At 39.1% G+C, this 20,113-nt stretch overlaps 1 protein-coding gene across 2 annotated transcripts; it reads left to right on the top strand.

Annotated features, from left to right (window-relative positions):
- Positions 1-2,082: 2,082 nt before the first annotated feature.
- On the top strand, positions 2,083-18,849 carry DIO2 (iodothyronine deiodinase 2). Of its 2 annotated transcripts, none has more exons than XM_032188593.1 (2): positions 2,083-2,787; positions 13,979-18,849. In XM_032188593.1, the coding sequence occupies exons 1-2, from the start codon at positions 2,566-2,568 to the stop codon at positions 14,594-14,596; spliced, it is 840 nt and encodes a 279-aa protein (XP_032044484.1). In that variant the 5' UTR covers positions 2,083-2,565; the 3' UTR covers positions 14,597-18,849. The 2 variants fall into 2 exon arrangements, with proteins under 2 accessions (XP_032044484.1, XP_032044485.1); XM_032188594.1 differs by having other exon boundaries at positions 13,979-14,551.
- Positions 18,850-20,113: the final 1,264 nt, after the last annotated feature.

Genomic DNA, 20,113 nt, shown 5'->3' with positions numbered 1-20,113 from the left:
GCTGTTTGCAAACTGTTCTCAGAAACAATGGCTGATGATTCATCTGGCATCATCATCAACAATCCCCAAGCCTGCCTTTTAACAAACCTTCCCAAAATAAAGAAAGGAGATCTTCACAGACAGGATCATGTATGTTTTAGTGGTGGATCTACAGAAGAATAATCGAGGTTTATGAGTGCTTGTAATCAAGTGATTACGTATGCTTGCCTGAGGTCAGGCAGTAAGCTAGTTTAGCAGCTCAGGGGACCCTTGTTCCTGTGTTGTACTCACATGACAAGAGCACACTGACTCATCCATGTGTGGGGATATATAAATGACTGCTTATAACATGTTTTTGCAAGTTTTAGTAATAAAGCCAAATCTGTGAGGTTGCAATCCTATCTATGGCAACAGAACATAGTCATCACCAACATTTTGACTTAAAAGTTGTTATAGTTTGAGAAAGAAACTCAATTCCTTTTTTTGTTTATGCTAGTAATGCAAAAGGTCAGTGGTTTAATGTGCATAACCTTTTAAAGTTATTTTTCTGAGTAAACACTTGCTGGAAGTTATCCTGTCTGGGTGATATCTTTTGCAAATGCCTGGTACTGTCCCTCCTAAACAAACTTTTCTTTGGTGAACCCAAGACAAGACATGGGGTGCATTTCTAGAGGTATGCATCCTTATGTAGTGGCAGCCCAAGTGATATTACAACATATGAAAGTAAAAGACCCAAGAATAGAGAAGATTGATGGTGTTTTAACTTTTGCAGTTGCTAGCAGTGGAAGGATGGTGATGACTGACAAAGACTAAGAGACATGTTAATGAAGGAAACTTGAACTACTCATCAGGGATGTTGGATGACAGAGGTTAGACATCATGCTGGCCCCTGTGGGAATGAAATGCACCTGGTGGAGAGAGCACCTAGGGAAGACATCCACTCAAAAACAAAATTATGGATGTCTGCAACATGAAATAAATTAAATATTTACACTAAGCAAGCTAAAACTTTTTTTTTAATTATTATTTTTATTTTTTTAAGTCTTTATGAAGAAAAAATCATCTGGAAAGAGGACTGAAATTGGGGGGGGGCGGGGGGGGTGAGCTGAAAAAGATAAGTAAATGAACAAAAACCTTCAGCATGGGGCTGCAAGGAAGGCTTATGGTTGTTAAAGCACATGTGGATCTGCCAGGGCAAACTTTTTTTTAGATAAACTTTTAAACAAAAATTATTTGTTCTTATTTGACAAGTGGATGTAAATTGTTATTATAGGGGAATACTACAGTCCTTGAAGTTCAACTGATTAACAACATCTAAAGATGTAATCTTATTTTTAAGAAGAGTAATTCAGCTTAAAAACTCCAAGTCCTTCAAAAGCTCCTTTCTCTCTCTTTCTTATCTTCTTCTCTTACACATCAGTAAATGAAGTCAGTGCTGGGTGTTTACTTACATTTAAGTACCTAGAAGACAACAAAAGATATTTAAACACTATACACGTTGTACCTAAAGGAGGTGGGAGGAAAATGTACATAAATGTGCCCTTTCTTGGGATGCATCACCTCACACACCTTCCCGGAAAAGACAAAAGGGCAAAGAAAAAAAACAGCCATGAGAAAAAAAACATCCACAACAGAAGCCTGCGTTGCTGTGTCACCTTCCACGTCATATGAAAATACCTTTTCCAAAATTTGAAAGCATTTCTTAAGAGCAGTCAGAAGCGTATTGTTTTTTTTTCTTCTTCCTTTTCAAAGCAAAGCAAAGTTCCACCCTTGCTGTCTCTCTCTTTTTTCTCCTCTCTTTAAAAAAAAAAAAAAAAAAAAAAAAAAAAAAAAGTTTTGAGAATTTCACTTTTCTATTCACTGCAGTCCTGGCCAAAGTAAAGCCCTCTTTTACATTGACGTCAAGATCTTTACTAAGATTAGGGTTTCATTTCTCTATTGCAGCAATTAGCCAGGGAATGTATAAAAGGCTTCAGGGAAGCAAGCTGGGACTCCAGAGGGGAAAGCACTTTGCACCATAGGCAGATAGCAAGAGAGAGGGAGAGAGGAGGAAGGCAGGAACAGAGAGGGAGGGAGGGAAAGAGAGAAGGAGGGAGGGAAGGAGGGAGGAACAGAAAGTTTATGTACATAAACCTTTTTAAAAAAATGTATTGTTGCACCTGGTAGCTAGCTTTCCTGACACAGAAATGAGAGGTCTGCTCAGTGCTTAAATAGCTGAGAAACAATGGGATAGTGCAGGAAAGTTAACAATTAACAATCTCAGCTTAAATTTTGTAACTTCAGGGAACTGGAAACACAGCTGCCTCTCTCTTCAACAAAATCAGAAAGTCTCCTGGTTAAGGGAAGAATTTCTGTTAACTTCTTACTTTCTGAGAAAGAGGCAGCTCCGAGTTGAATGAGTATCATGCAGTTACGCTTTTAACCAGCCTGCTCGTGTTTAACCATCTCTGCTCGTTTTAAAGAAAGAGAGAGACAGAGAGGGGGCAAAGAGGCTTTTAAAATGCTTTTTACTTTACTTTTCTAAATGAGGGCACAGGGCAAAAAAGGGAGCTGAAGTCATCCGGCAGAAGAGAAGCAGCGGGGAAGATGGGTCTGCTAAGTGTGGATTTGCTGATCACGCTTCAGATCTTGCCGGTCTTTTTCTCCAATTGCCTCTTCCTTGCGCTCTATGACTCTGTGATCCTCCTGAAGCACATGGTGCTGTTCCTGAGCCGCTCCAAGGCTGCGCGCGGCGAGTGGCGGAGGATGCTCACCTCGGAGGGGCTGCGCTGCGTCTGGAACAGCTTCCTCCTGGACGCCTACAAGCAGGTGGGTGCCGGGCACCGGCACGGCCCCGGCCCCGGAACGGCCCCGGCGGGTGGGCGAGCGCTGGGGGCTGGCCGTGGCGCCGCCGCGGAGGGGAAGGGAAGGAAAGGAAGGAAGGGAAGGGGATGAGCGTGTACGCAGCGCGGTGTCTCCTCTTCCAAGCTCAGCTGGGTGGGAGAGGGGGGCTAAGAGCTGGGGAGACTGGAGAGCTGCCGGCTCTGCTCTATTACTCGCACTCTGTGTTGTAGCCACGGCCGAGCCACTTTACAGCCGTGCCTCGGTTTCCCCACCGGTAGGAATAACCACGTTCATAAAGTACTTCAGGCTCTTCGTGTAACAATAATTACACGATGCTCTCACTGCTCTTAAAGTTGTCGTTTGTTTTCCACCTGAGATCCTCAGAGATTATGCAGCCTGCATCTTGAGACACAGCTCTAGATATGCAGATGTTATCTACGCGACACAGATAGAATTGTTTTAATTAGCGTAAAGGATAAAAATGAACCTTTGTCATTGCACTGGCAATTTCTCTTACTCATATAATAAATTTTAGATTGGAGGAAGCATCCATCTAGTAGTAAAACTGCATGGAGTGAAACAGTGAGCCTTTTTTTCCTCATGAAAGCAGTGACAGAGGGACATGTCAGAGATTAAAAATGAACTGGACTAGCTGAGGGACAGCTGCCTGGTGATTTAAGTTAATAATGCTAATAGCAGTTATGCAACATGTACTTTTTTTTTTTTTTTTTTTTTTTCCTTTTAAGTTATGTACAAACATTACCCAGTGGTGCTACCCAGGTCTCAGGAGGTAGTTATAGTTCCCTTTTATAGATTGAAAAGGTGGACCCAAAAAGATGAAATTTCTTTTACAGGCCACCCAGTTAGTAAGTAGAAGAGCTGGATTCAGAGCCCTGTGGCTTCCAAAACAGTGCTTAGTCTGTTAATGTGTTGTCTTATTTAGACCATCTAATTTAACATACCTCATGTGATGTCATGAAGTCATAGGGATCCTATCCAAATGATAGCTCTGTGTCTTCTGAAATATTTCTTTTTGTGTCACATTACCCCCCCCCCCCCCCCCCCCCCTTTCACCTCACCTCAATGGCTTTTGTAATTTGCTCTTACCTAGAGACCTGAAGAGCTGGTGGTGGTGATTGCTGGCTTTGTGATGTGGAATACAAGCTGTTTAGCCTGAAACCAAAGCCACGGAGACATTAATTTTCAGTATAAGACAAATATAAATAACAGTAGTCTTTGCCAAATGGGTCAACCTCTTATTGCCACCCTAGGAATCAGCCAGCTGGCTACCCAAATGAAGTAATGATGAATACTGAAACTCACTATGCTCCTAACCCTTTTAGTTTCTGGTTTTAGCCTCTTCACAGGCATTAAGTAAATTTTTCAGTGGCCTCGTTAAATGGGCCAGTGAACGTTATTGTTCCAGTTTTACAGACCAGGCAAGACAGGACAGTTAATGCATGACTTGGTCAAGACTCCAGTGGAAGTCAGTAGCACAGCTCTGAAACAGCCAGATTTCCGCTTCCCAAAATCTTAACCTGTATACAGCCCAGGTTCTAGAGAAGGTATAGAGCTATAGGGAGCCACTCATCCATGGATTTTCTTCAATCTTATTTTACTTGAATAATATAAAATCATTTAAAATAAAGAAGATACATGCCATTCTGTACTTTCTAAAGTCAAACTTTACATTTCCTTCAGTACTGTTGATATCAGCTGCAGAAGATACAGGTAGGCTGTTTCTGTGTTAGTTTTGGTGTTTGCAATGAAACACATAACTTGAATTTAGGTGTCTTCCTTATCACCAGTAAATGATCTAGGTTATCCAAGTCAATTAAGCTCTACAGTCCTTAGAATAAATTCTGGGCCTCAGTGGACTCAGCAGAAAAAATCATAAAAACATAACCAGATTTTCTCACCTTGTTACAAAAAGGGAAATAATCTATTCCCGCCAACCTCAAGACAAAAGTAATTGACCAACAATTATTTGGCTTTTTTCTTTATAGAATTGTGGACCATAAGGCTAGAAGATTATTGAAAAACTGTTATTGTCAGAGAGGTAGATAAATGTAGAGATCAAACTATAGAGATGACAAGTAAGCTGAGGAGTAATAGCAGAAGGAGGAGAGTCATTATATGGACAGTAGAGGAGAGTCTTCTGCTGATTCATTAGGTAAGAGGGAAAAAAATTGTTCAGCTGGAAAACTACTGGTAGAATTGAAAAAAACAATCAAATATACACTGTTGTAGCATAAGAGTTTAAAGAGCATGAGAAAATAGTGAAATGTATTAAATGTTGTCCTACAAAATATCCTTTTCCTCAAAAATAGCTTTTCCTAAATGGGACCATCCAGTTGTCATATCTTAATCTTAGCCAGTTAGTGAAGGTAGGAAATGAAAATACTGTATGGAATCAGGATACAAAATGCAGTCTATATCATAACCGTGATTGCTTATTTCTCCAGTTTTCTAAATAAAGTCAGGTATTAGTCAAGTACTTAGGCAGGTGCTTAAGCTCATTCCATTTAGGAGCATTTATGAGATAATCACCATTTTTCAGCTAGAATAGCAATATTGAAGATGGTTGAGGCAGACCAAAGTTTAGCAGAAGCGTTGCCAGTTAGCAGAAGACTGTATCCAGAGCAGTAACTATTCTTGGTTGTACAATGTTTTGTCACTTACACAGAACTCTTTTTAGTACGTTTCACAGAGTTTTACATAAAAGTACTTCATGTACTATTTATATTCACAGGAAAATTTACTGGAAGCCATTCCAGAAAAACTCACTGGGTAAATACTAGGTTCTAGATTAAATGTGAATTTATCCTAAGAAAGGAGCTCTGCCTTGACAGCACACAGACAGTTCCAGAATTAAGGGAATTTTATTGCAAGACAAGCGTGTACAAGAGATGATCTGGGAATAGCTAAAGTAGAGTATATTTGAAATAAGTTATTCTGATGCACTTTCCCTTCTAGAATTTTTTAAATATTTTACCCAGATTTCAACTTCCTTTTGTTCTGCTTTTTGTTGTTACTAAGTGTTGCTTTTGTTAAGGCACTAATTTCATATGCAAGATTACCTAGCAACTGTTGAAGATTTTAATATCCTCAGTGGATAAGCAATGCACAGTCTGATGTATGTACTTTCTGTATTCTCTTTTATTGGCTGATTTTATATTTGTTTTCTCCACATTTTATTGTTGTACTGGAATCAAAATGACTGGTATCTTGTTTATTTTCATATGTAAATTTTATCATAGATTAATATGTTTCTTTTTACTTCCTTAGCTTTGAGTTCATTATCTGTCACACTCAGTGTTGGTATTGTCTACACTGCAACATATTTATAATGTAAGGAACATCTTCCTCCTACTCTTTCCCAAGAGGCAAGCAAATCTTCAACAAGGGAGTCTTTAGGACCAGATTAATTGTCATAAGACATAAGTAGAGCTAGTAGACAAGCTACAATAACTTTATATAAGTGGAAGAGTGCAACTGTTTTATTTAGGTGTTATTTTTCTAATTTACTGCTGTGCTCTGTTTATCTACAGAAACAAGTGGATTGACTCCTGAAGAGCAAAGCATGTATGTATATGTGTGTAGGTATTTACACATTCATATGTTTTTGTATGTATACAGTTACATACACATGTGTGTATCTGTCTATATATATGTATATAAATGTATGTGTATAAATGCAAAAATACACACACAGGCATACGTAATTTGCTCTTTAAAGAGTCAGTCCACTCTCATTTCTCTGTATTTGTATAAACACACATTTATGTGTAGATTGAATGCATGGACACCACCAATAAGAGATTATAAACAAAAGAGATTTTGGGGAGGATATTAGTATGCCTTCTGCATGCTCTATATAGGCCCTCTATATGAATGCGGTGAAGCATCACATCATGGATGTTGAACATGTCATGTATCTTGCAGAAATCCAGAGAAAAAGTGAAAAAGCTAGAGAGGTTTTGAAGAAGTATTGTATTTCATTTGAAAAGATTCTCCCCCACCCCCACACCGTGAGCTCCATGCTTCATTTAGTACAGGGACCAATTTCTAGGATTTCAAAGGTGAGAAATTGTTATCCTAAGATGCTTTTAAAATGGGTACAAAAATGTTTTTCCATATCAGCACCCAGTGGTAAGGCCTTATCTGTCAATTTTCAGTGCCAGATATGAGCTTTGTGTTTTGGCAGCACAGTTTCTGCTCCTGGCTCCCTGCACAGATCTATAAGACTACCCTAGAGGAAATCCTCCCTCTTCTCCAACCTAGTGTGTTTCTTTGGGAAAGATCTATGCCAGGTATTTTTTTCAATGTCATCTTTCTGATGCAGCCAAATGCTGAGCAGTCCACCTGTGGGCATACAAAGCACATGTGCATAGACATGTGTGCATTACATGTGCATTACAGTCCTCAGAAGGATGATGGAATTTCCACAGGGGCATGGTAATGGGTGTGTGCATGTAGTTCTACAGCTTTTGGCTGTCTCTGTAATGGGACAGCAGCAAGCTTTGGCATGACAAGCCCAGCAGAGAGGGAAGGTCCAGCACAGGGTCCCAGCTTAAGAGCCTGGGCTTACTTCTGGGCTCAGCAGCAAGTAGAGTGGTTCAGTAATGCCCAGCGAGATCTTCCTGACACTGCAAGGATGCACACTTGTTTTGCCTTTGGCTACTTCTGCCTGCCTAATAGGCACATTTATACTTAAAAGTAAAAATCATCACACAGAAGAGGAAAACTCTCATCTTTTGAGATGTTAAGTGTGTGCTATGCAATGTTGTCACAAAGCAGTATATGAAGGTAATAGAAAACCACCATGCTTTACTTGCTCTTTGTCTGTCCAGTATCTCTCTGCTTTTTGGTGACATCCTTTAAAGATCAGAGAGAATGCTACATAGTTTCAGGGTTTAGAGCTAGACATTGTGTGTTATTAAAAGCTTTCATTGGTTTTACAAAGTTCAGAGTTAGCAGAATTGTTTTCATTGACATTTTCAAATAAAAACAATCATGAAAGAAATGAAAAAAAAGCCCAAAACAAAACCACAATTAAAACCTTTCCTGCAGTGTTTGGAACATAAATTCAACAGGATTTGGGCTTGTCATTGGCATTATTATTAAAACATTGTCATTTTTATTAATATATAATCATGTTTGTTATAGCACTGTCTGGGGACCAACCTAGATCAGGAACCCATTGTGCTAGGCAATGTCCTAAACAAGAGCAGCAGACAGTTTTTCCCAAGGAGCTTACAGTTCAAACATTCAAGGCAGACAAAGAGTAGGAAAAATAATATGGTGACTCCAGTTCTTGATGGGGTCTCAACATGCCCATTTCATTTTGAGGATTTACATTTCTTCTGCACTTTCTCTGTGCAGTCTTCTGTTTTCACTCTTATGTAGGAAAAAAACTCTCTTGAACCGATGGAAAGGACTGCTTACCTTTTTATGAAACCCTTGTGAGACCCTCCTTTGGCTGTAATAGCCACATGAAAACTAGCTAATGTGTACCATCCAGGAAAAGGATTGCACACAGTCCTTGCATCCCAGCCCTGCCTCTCCAAAAAAAAAAAAAAAAAACCACACAAAAAACAAACAAAACAAAGCAAAACAGCACTGTGAATTTACACAGTACTAAAGCTGAGGAAAAAGAATAAATAATCCTTCAGACTACTTTCAAGTGTGCCTCAAATGTCCATTACCCAGGATCTGGTGGTTAATACAGACTGGTGAAGGCCTCTGGCATCTGTAGGTAGGGTTCATGGGGGTAGCCAGCATCCTGCAGGTCACGGTGTCCCAAAAGCCACAATGTCATAGGCCATGCTCCCATCTTTAGGGGATCATGAGCTATAAGAAATGTTTCTACAGGCTCCCTGTAGATCAGAGGAACTAAAACTGTCCTTTTTCTTTATAAGAGTGCAAGGCAAAAGGCTCCTTTATATTTTCCTTCTGCCTTGCATGGTCATTTGTGGGACTGTCAGTTTTTAAATAAAGAGGGCAGCATATGACTAGTTATTTTTATCTGGACTGTGACCTTTTAATTTGTCTCCCACTTCCCTTCCTCAGCTTCACACACCTGATCCTAAATAAAGACTCTGGACTCTGGAAGAACTCTAGCAAATTCCAATCTCTGCCCTCCAATTCGGGTACTCGAGTTTCTTAAAGCAAACTGCCATCTCCACATGATAAATGAAGAGTTCCCATTCCTGTACACTACTCCTAAAAAGAGCCTCCTGTAATTTTTATCCACTGCACAACTCTGGGACGTATAAAAAGAGAAAACAAAAATAATAATATGTACACTTCTGTAGCCAGAGTCTGATTATGATTTGGATGAAGCAATGAGAAATATCAGGCTGTTTGCTGGCTATGTTTAGCTGAATGGAATCAAATCAAAGAAAAGCATGGAATTTGTAAAGGAGCAAAAAGCTCTAGGGACTCAGTTCATAATGAACTGCTGGACTCCAGTCCCAATCACAGCATGTCTGCATTTAAATAGCTAATATCACAGACTGCTAATTGTCTGGCAACACCTATTTTCTTTAGGGGGTTGACACAGCCTGATGGGTCTGCCAAACTGTTTGAAAATCTCTCATGCAGGGAATGAAAAGCTATATTTCAGTGCACTGGATCCCAGGAGGGTTATGCTAAACCTGATAAAAGCAAAGCAACAAAAAAGAAAAGGTAAATGAGAAGGCGATGTTTTGTCCATGGGACTTTTCCTCATCCTTGTATAGCATGTACAAAGTTAGCAGTATGCACTATTTCTAGCCCGTAGTTTATGAATAGGGCTTTCTTTCCCACTCCTGAGTCTCCTCCGTTTTGCAGTCTGCATGCTAAAACATCAGCAGCCCTGCTCCCTTTTTGCTCTGTGTGCAGACTCAGAGGAGGAGATGCAGTACCAAGGCTGTCAAGCTGACGCAGAATTCACTCAAACGATGCAAGCTGGTGCTTTATTGCCAGGCTGGCTCTTGCTCTTGCTGATGGCTGGGCTGGCTCGCACACGTGGTTGGACTACCTTGTTTGGTTTCCACCTCAGCCTGCTGCCCAGAAGGCTGGCGGCTGAACACACAAATCTCCACACACACACAAGTACGTGATTATAGAAATACTGGATTGCGTGTGAGGGAAATTCTGCTGGTTTGTTTCTCAGAACATATATTTTGCCTGCCTTTGTGTAAGATTTCAAAAGTGGTTTGGCTGAATGCATTTTTTTGTGTGTGTGTTTGTGTGTGTTGATTTTCTTTTCCAAGAGCTATTTTTTCTTTCAATAAATAACAACAAAGAAGACAGCCAAGGCCCACAATGCAGATGATCAGCAAAGATGATATTGTCATCCTGTGTCAATCGGTTCCCGAGCCTGGTGAAATAAAGAGTCCCTTTGGGAACGTCAGCGCTTCATCAAGACCAATTAGTAGAGATGCCGCTGCTTATGTTTAAGCATTAACGACTGGGCAGGGCGGCTTTTTGGAGTGCCTGACACTGGCATGGAACAAGGCACCGACCTAATTACTCCTCTGCAAGAGCAGAAAATGCCTTGTGAATGCCCTCTTGGCAAGGATGTCTCATTAAGAGGGAAAAAAAAATACAACGCAAGCACTCCTAGAGACAAAAATTAACGTGATAGGTAACCTGCGGCCATGAGACTTACTTTGTGGCTGTGGGAAATAAAGAGAAACTGCTATAAGGTGACATTGGACGTAGTTGTACTTTATTTCTTAAATCCATCCGTTTTTTGGTCAATAAGAAGTACAAGAGAATACAAACTTGCGTCATTGGAGAATAGTGAAATGCATTGCCCCCATTGGTATCAGTGTTAAAATAGTACTTGAAAGGCATTCTCATGCTGGTGTTCAATGGGAGTGCATTTGTTAGTCTGTTCTTTCAGGGTTTGCAAACTTGCTTAGGAAAAGAAACATTTGGTAGATCCGAGGAAAGAGTTGGTAATGAGGAACTTAGGATATTTAGCCTCTTTCTGCATAAAGATGTTCAAGAAGCAGACTGTGGTTTCACAATTAAAGATTTTATTGTTGGTTAGAGTATTTTCAGGCATAATACTGCTGTTAAATAAAGCCAGAAATGTCAGGGGAGCAGCTGCTCAGACGTTTCTTGTCACCTGAGCAACTCCTGTTCATTGTTCTTATTTTTTTAGTTCTGCCCTTTTTACCTTTATTTTTCTTCTCTCAACAGTGCCAGCAAATATCAGGAATCCGAAGCGTGTTGCTTAATTGTGATTTATGAGATAAATCACATGCGATTACTTCTTTTCCTTGACTGGTTGAGCACACGCTCCTAAATACTGAGGTCCATTATTCATCCAGTGAGTGGGTGCAGCACAGATGCTTACATGTCAGGCTTTGCCCAAAAGACATATTTTGGGCAACTCAGCTCTAAAAAAGCAATCACTTGGTAGTGCAAGAACAGTTAAGCTTTCTGGGGGGGAGGGCGAGGACGGGGGGGGGGGACACACACCTAGTGTTTGTGCAGATGTGCAGGTGTTGGGTTTTTTGGGATGTGCCTTTTTTTGCAAGTTACCAATTTAAATCTCTGGAGTTGTCTAGCTAGTTTTGGATTAAATGCAGCCCTCAGGATGATTATATCAGCTACAGATGATCATGACCTCTGTGTTTCTTGCTCATATCTGGACCTTTACCTTACTTCTGCTTTTCCTGTCTTACTGCATAGAATGGCAGACAAAAATGAGATGTTCAACAGCTCTGCAGAAGAGTACCTGCTACCTGTAAAGGAGTAGGTGGCGTGCAGCAGCACCTCTTAAATGATACAAGGTGAATATCTTGTAACATGGACAAACATTATACCCTGAGTCTCTGAGCCTGCCTCTCTAGCGAGACGTAATTTCTTCTCAATAAGAAGGATTCAGTATTTTTCCTTCCTTGAGTTCAATGGAAAGACCACACTCCCAGCAGATCCTGACCTCAGTTATTTCAAACTTTGCTTCCTTTCAAAGGTAAATGAGCATGAGGCTTTTCTTTCCTCCCTTCCTCCCTCCTCTTTCTCTCTCTCTTTCTTCCTTTCTGTCTTTCATTTTTTTTTTTTTTGAACTGTTACCAGAGCTCTAGCAGATAACACATGCTGCAGATGCAGGTTTACAGGGGCCATGGAAGGTGGTGGTTTCCTGGGGCAGCACTTGCTCCCCTTGCCTGTCATTACAGCTTTGTTGCTTTCAGTGATGCCATCACTGTGTGCTCAGCCTGGAGAGATTCATGGGTCTCTGTTGGTCTTTCTGTGGTTCTCTCTCTTGCTGTTCTCTGAGTGAAGGACACCATGTTTTGTCTCAATGTGCCCAACAGAAAATAGCTGAAATTATGTTTATGTCCTGTGTCAACATGCTGTGAGACCTTCTCATGCAAGTCTGAAATCTGGCATCTTTAAGGAGAGGGTCTTACAAAATCTACTTTAGTTAGACTCCGTTTCTATGGACATTCTGATGAAATAATGCTGAGTAATGATAACTATAGATTTGTTCAGGGCAGTCAGGTTTCTGGGGGGAAGTGGAAGACCCAACATATACAATATACTTGTCTCTAGAAATGTGTGCAGCAGCAATCGCATCAGTTAACTATACAGCTATTAATATATCTTCTTACTGTATCTGACTAATCAGAATACCCTAGCATGAAATGTAGATTAAAAATTCACCCCCAAATCAGTAATTTATTCACATTTTACACGGTTATAATTAATTGTTCACTTCTATTGACTTCATTTGTAGTGTAGCTTGAGAAAGAAATGGATGAAATATGAAGGAATTCAGAATTTGGCCCTGTATGTGTCCATCAAAGCAACACTTCTGAACATAATCAAATAGACAGGAGACAGAGAGAGAAAGAGTTTGAGAAATATAAAGGGATAATTGCATAGTTCTACTAGAGCTTGATGTTAAAGGCAGATACATAGGAATTGCTGTGGCAGAGCTCATTAAAACTAATTGTCTTATGTAGTAATATTTTGTGGTTCTATAGCAGTTATCAGCTAAGGATCTTGGAGCCCTCTGCAGGCTCCACCTTATTCTGGCAGTCCCCTCTGTGAGATGTATATATTCTGCCTTCATTCTGTAGGAAGGGAAATTGAAACAGTCAAGCAAAATGACTTTTCCATAATTGCCTGTTGGATCTGAGTTAGATCCAGGGATTAGATCTGAGAACAGTTAACTTTTATTTCATCATACTTCAGCTATCTTATAAAGTTTCTTCTTTTTTTGCTGCTTTTCTCTCAGTCTTACAGAGAAGAATTCCATTGGAAGGAAATGTGTCACTCTAATCAAAGTACAGCAAAGTGGTTAGAAAACGCTTTGAGGAGCACAGTCATTAATGGTCCACAGAATGATGTACTGAGTGGCTGTCTGCAGGGATCTCTCTTGTGTTTAGTACTTGAGTATTTTCATCACTGGACTGCAGAGAATATATACATGGAATCTGCAAACCTCTCACAATTGAGAGACACTGCATGTGTTTTGAAGGTCAGGAATACAATGCAGAATGATTTTGAAAAATTGGAAAAATGGCTTGGAAATGTGAGATGCTGGCCAAGTGCAAAGTGACAGATTCAGCTTGGACTGGTGAAGTACACAAAGCCATGATGCGGAACAACTAGAAAGGCTGAAAATAGGACTTAGGCATTATAACTGCTCAGTAGCTAACTCCTCATCAACTCCTAGTCCTGGCCTATAGTTTACCAAAACAGTTATGATGTTTTAGGAAAAGCAAACATCTGGAGTGCATAAACAGGTGTAGCTTATGAGACATAGGAAGTAACTGTCACAGAAAAAAAAAAAATAAATAAAAGAGAGAAGAAATGGAAAGTAGTCTGCCTGAAAGCAATTTAGAGTCTGCAAATACATAAGGCTGACAGGACTACATGTGTGGTAGACAGGATAAGACAGGTTTTGGAACCACTTTTGTAACCCTAATGCTGTAGTATACCTATCAGGAAGGCCACATTTCCCTGCTCTGTGAGTGGGGTTGGACAGGATGAACTTTTTGAGGCTACTGTTATTGATGATTTGCTCTATCTAGAATCCCAATGCTAGTGTCCATGTGGGCAGTTTGTATTTGAACAGGTAACTATTGATTTGAATACAGTAATCATAAAGGATACTGGACAAGCAAGTCACACTAACTTGCTATATTTTCATTTGTTCTGCTGTCAGGTCAAATTGGGAGGAGAAGCCCCAAACTCCAGTGTAATCCACATAGCCAAGGGCAGCGATGGCAGCAGTAGCAGCTGGAAGAATGTTGGTGGCAAGTGTGGAACCAAATGCCACCTTCTGGATTTTGCCGACTCTGAGCGGCCACTGGTGGTCAACTTTGGTTCAGCTACCTGACCACCATTCACAAGCCAGCTGTCGGCCTTCAGCAAGCTGGTGGAAGAGTTCTCTGGTGTGGCTGACTTTCTGTTGGTCTACATTGATGAGGCTCACCCATCAGATGGCTGGGCTGCCCCTGGAATCTCTCCTTCTTCATTTGAAGTTAAGAAACACAGAAACCAGGAAGATCGATGCGCAGCTGCTCACCAACTCCTAGAGCGCTTCTCCTTGCCACCTCAGTGTCAGGTGGTGGCTGACTGCATGGACAATAATGCCAATGTGGCCTATGGGGTTTCATTTGAGCGAGTATGCATTGTGCAGAGACAAAAAATTGCCTATCTAGGAGGCAAAGGCCCCTTTTTCTACAATCTGCAGGAGGTTCGGCTTTGGTTGGAACAAAACTTCAGCAAAAGATGAAATCCATTTCTGAAAGAAGATGCGTCAACAGGTGTGTCCCTTTAAGGTGATGTAAAAGGGAAAAACAAAAACAAAACACAAATGAAAACATGCTAGTTTGAATAAGGTTTTTCAGATGATTGCAGGAGAACACATTTGATAAAAAGGTCAAATGAACATTAACTAGGAAAAGAAAACTAAAAAAAAATAAAGAACTAACTCCACAGAAACATTATTGTATGAAGAAAAATATCCCACTCTTGCGCTCCCTATGGGACAGGTGAAGAGGCTCCTACGAAAAGGTGCTGCAGTTGAGCAGGAAGAGTGGTGAGATAAGAAAGAGCTGTCTCCCAGAAGAATCCATCTCATGAAGTGTCGGCCCTGGGGTGAGCTGGAAGCTCTGCTGCCTGGAAGACAATCTATGGAAAGGCAATACCGTGCATTTCATCAGAAACTCTTCTTTACCCTCCTGTGGCCAATGCAAGCAACTTTGGAGGAGCCAGGGGCTTGCAATTACTTTGCATAGAAATGCAGTCGAGTGTGGCAAGCCTTCCCTCCTGGTAGAGATTTTCTTGTTCAGAGGCTACAGGAACCACCATTCAATGCATCATGCATGCAGATGGCTGCTCAGATCAAGATGAAACATTGTATGCTGGTATTTGTACTCTCTATGGACACCTCTGCACAGCATATTAACTATGTAATTCCATCTACATATTTGCATCCAGTAGGTAGGCCTGTGCCTGCCAAGAAAAATGTTAAAATCTTTGAAGTCGTACCAAAAAAGAGAAAGGTGATCAAATAAACCCTATACGATCCACTTCAAAAACTGAACAACTTGGACTATTTGTAACAACACAGTGAGAACCATTTAGAAGTGGTGTCATGAGACAAAACTCTCCTGATGCCATCTCTCGGTTCTTACAGCAGCGTGTGTTTATCAATATTCTCTGGTTTTCCTCCCTCTTCCCTCCTCCCCCCTTCCCCTCCCACCCTGATCTCTTTCTGTCTAGCAATAGGCTTAAATGTAATTTCATTTTTAGCTTTTAAAAAGTAACTTATTTCTCTTTCTTTTGTTTTTATTTTTTATTTGAGTTAACGACCATACAGATGTATTTTGGCAATGGGGAAACTTATACACAACATACATTACCTCACTGAAATGGAAACCTATCCTGTTATTTACTTTGTCAAATGTAGTCGTGCTGATTTTTGCTGTCTTAGATGACCCACAAATAGTTTATAGATTCAGCTAGATTAGTTTAGCTGAAAGTTAAGTGATTTTCAGCCTCAGAATTCATGAGTTGCACTTCTGCTGTTGGATGAGATGATAGTCTGTGTTTCACTCCTGTTCTCAACAGCCTTCTCAGAGAAACAGGGAGGACAAATAGTGTGAATCAACATGAATAAGTGTAAAAGATGACAGAATTTTCATAAGAATGGGTTTGAGGAATTATTTAAATTATCTTTCTATTTTAATTATCTATCTATTTTAATTGAGATGCTGTCAATTCAGAGTAGACATTAAATTTAGATATTTTTAAAACAAAAATAATATAATCAAGCCTGATGAAAGGGCATGTTTACAATGAACTAAACTGATAGAGCTGAGAAGTGAAAACCCATAAGAGGAGATGGACTATCCAAGTTTTTTCTCAACTTTGGCAGAATAAACGGGGTAAGTGGCAAAAATCAAATTAGCTCTTTTACTTTCTCATCCTGCCAGTTATCAAGAAAATGACATATTAGTACTAACACAGGGAAGAACAGAAAATGCATACATAAATATTTTAATTTTCAAGATGTCCCCTTATTTTTTTTTTTTCTTGGCTGTTGGTCAAGTTAGCCAATATACAAGATATTTGGAAATGTATTTTCAAGCACAGATCTAAAATAATGACAGTAATATGAGTGATTTCTATCATATTCAAGTTCATATTTCCCTTTCTTCTCATATTTTCCTCTGCACAATGTTAAGCATACACAAGTGCGCTTATGTCTGGTAAAGTCTGTCAGAAGAGGGGTGTAATGAGGCCTTCTGTTGATCCCTGTTTCTCAGAAAATGTGTGTGCTTATGTATGTATACATATATATATGAATATTGTATACATACACATATGCATAAATGGTGTCTAAGGCCAATAATAATCACCATTCTGTCCTTCCATTCACTAATGTTACTATAACTCATTGCTCAGTATGAAAGTTTGCTATACATTTTCATGACTAACTGGGATATATAACCGAAAATTTTAAATCTAATATTGTAAAACCAGTAACATAGCCAAATTATGTAGTTTATTTAATCCAGTGTCCTGCCTCTGACTGTATAGGATACTTCAGGGGAAGGTGCAATAATTTCTTCTGGATTTTTATTTTTTTCAGCCCTTGCTATTTCTATCTTGTCTAATGTGATCACTAATGTTTCATCCCTATGAGATGCTGATCCAGAACTGTGAGACCTAAATATTTCTTGAGGTGGTGAATTCTAAAATAATATTTTTTAAAAAAATGTTTAAAAACAAATTAAAACAGAAAAACATTTGTTTTCAGATTTGAATTGGCTGCTCAGATGGCATTCTCATCTCTTCCTCTTGTACGCTAAAGCAGTACAAGCAGGAATGATTCCAGTTTTTCTTCTGTATATCAGTGCTATATTCTACATAGAAATTTACATAGCTCTTATTGTTTCTTAAGCCAAAACAATAATTCACATCCTTATACAGGTCCATATTCTGTGCCTGTCTCTGAATCTCTTCTGTTTTCTATACTCTCCTTTTACTCAGGTGAGTAAAGCTGTGGACATTAGTCCAACTGAAAATATGTATTGGTGTACCCAGTACAGCATCTTTTTCTTATTATATTCTATTCTTAGTCATTTGAAACTTCATAAATCCATAGCAACTCCATATCCATTGTAAAGCTTAAAGTACTATGCTTTCTTTCTCTTTCTCCATCATACAGATGAAGTCTCAACTGTTTTATCTGGGATTTCCCAAATGCTAACAAAATGTTTAGCACAGCTGTTGAAACATACCTTTAGCTCGGAGGAGGAAATCTGAGTTAGTAATTCATTTAGTTAATAGCCCTTTGTATATCTAAAGTCACAGTTATTTTTCAAGTCCATTTTCTCCCTCCTTTTGGATTTCCATTACTTTGTCTTAGTGCAGTACCTTGTTATTCATAGATGCCTGTTCATCACACAATATAAAGGAATTATAAAACTGGCTGCTCTAAATGGGAAATCCGCAAGGATTTTCCACAAGAAAAAATACACAATAACTTAATTTCTTTCTTGGCAGAATGAATGCCTTACCTTGCCCGAAATTTAAAGATGGTTCAGCCTGACTATCAAGACAAAAATAAGTTTCGTAAATCTTCAAATTTCCCCAGAAAATCTGCAGTGAGAAAGCAGGGGAAACGTTTTGAAAAAGAAATAGGCTTAAAGCAAAAAATATCTTCTGTAAGTGGATGACATACATACAAGCTCTTCAATTTTTTGTTGACAAAATTAAAACATTTTAGAGGCAAGGTTTTAAATTAAGCTTCATACATTGTCTCTAGTTAATGTAAGAAGTGGAAGTATGTCAGATACCTGAAATTATCATATAACTGTGAGTTGTTTTGGGTCCAGGTAGAAATTTTACTATCTTGCTAGCGTTGTGTTTCACAGTTGGTATAATCTACTATGAGGCTAGGTTTGCTTTTGTCTCTTACTCTCACTGTTTGAGGGCACTAAACCATATTACTTGAGGTGCTTCAGTGTGACATACATATCGAGCAACAGCTCACAAAATAGGTGCCTGAAAGTGTTCTGGAAGGCTTGTGTACATAATAGAGACTCCAGTACTGTGCCTCAGCATTAGTATGGGAAGCTTCCAGTACTTTCTCATTTTGAGCAAGGTAAATAGTTATTCTGGGCTATCATTCTACATTGTTCTGTGCTTAGCATCATTATTTAGCACTGTATAAAATGAATGTAAAACTTTTTGTACAGATGGAAACGATAGCATTTTGCTGTTGCTGATGTAGACAATGACATAAATTTAAGGCAGCAGGAAAACATGCCCTATCCTTTAAAAGAAGGAAATATATTCCAAAATATAATGTTGAACAACTGTCTGAACACTTTGAAAATGCAGTCATTTTTATGAAGGTGATCTTGGTGGGAAAACTCACAGAGCTTCTCAAAAATGTATCAGTGATTCATTCAGGTATGCATGGGGATGGAGGTTATGTTTCTGTATGTGTGAAAGTGGCTTTTCTGTGGTGTGGAGTGTAGGTTTAAAGGTTTTTATGACTTTCATTCAGTACTATAACCAAAGCAATAAGAGGTATCAGGTAGGGAATATTGGCCAGTTTTGTTCAACTCTACACCATGTCAGTGCTGGATACACATTCGGTGAGCTAGGGACCCAGTCTGGAGGCTTCAAAGAAGGGTGGGGTGAGACATGAATGCTTGTGTGTTTATGAAGAGCGCTAACAAAAGAGTAATTAACTCAGTTGGTGTTCAGATGCCCTCACACTGGCATTCCTCTGTGCACCTTAGTGTTTCTGTATTTGGAAAGGGGTTCTCTTTGGAGCTGTTAATGAGTTTGCTGGGGTGTAGATGCCTGTGTGTACTGATTATGTGTGTGTCATTGTTTAAATGTCAAAATACACTTTGTAGGAGAGCCAGCAAAATTTTGTTACAATATGGTGCTCCATGAAATGTGCTTTTTAGATGTTTTTTTTTTTTCCCTTCTATTATAATAAAATATAAAGTAAAATATATCTCTTCTGTGCCTTTTTATTCTAACATTGGTTATTAATGTGCAATGTAATCTTGACAATAGACCAGGAAAACTTAATAGCATAGCCTATGCCACTCTGATTTGATCATAAGCAATGCAAGCAAACCCCTTTATAAATGTTAAGACTTACATTTTCCTTATTTAGTATCTGACTGCTGCTCAAATTTAAGAAAGAAAAGGAAGAGAAACTGAACTAATAGGACAGCAGTTGAGTCTGCACAGAATAACTGTTTCCAAAAAAAGTATACGCTTGAAGAAAACATACTACATCATACATAGCACACAAAACCTGGACAAATTGCTTGTGAATGCAACTATTGTACATGCAGCTCCCATTTCAATGAACATGTAAAACAAAAATAAATAAAAAATTAACTGCACACATTATTTAAATGTATTAAATTTAAAAGCATGGCTGAATAGCTCTTACAGGTAAGAAAAATTCAAAAGCAACTTCTGAAACAAGCTAACTTCATGATTTAGTTGTATTTAGAATTTTTTTTTCTCTTTGTCATCCTGTGTTCCTGTGAGTTTTAAAAGACCATATTATCTGAAAACTACTTCAGAATATAGGTAAGAAAGGAAATACCAAATTGCCAAAAGGAAAGCCATCGAAAAAGTTACATGTTAGTGTTCTAAGCAGAAATGTTCATTATGGTATGGTAGACATGCCTTTGGAACAACCAAACAAATAACACTCTTTAGATTCAATCTCCAGTTCAGGTTGCGAAAATGACCATCAAAAGTACTTCAAGGAGAATTTTGATTTGTGTGAATATTCCTTTAATCT

This window comes from Aythya fuligula, chromosome 5, assembly GCF_009819795.1.
Source record: "Aythya fuligula isolate bAytFul2 chromosome 5, bAytFul2.pri, whole genome shotgun sequence".
NCBI lineage: Eukaryota > Metazoa > Chordata > Aves > Anseriformes > Anatidae > Aythya > Aythya fuligula.
This window is presented reverse-complemented; position numbering and strand designations above follow the sequence as displayed.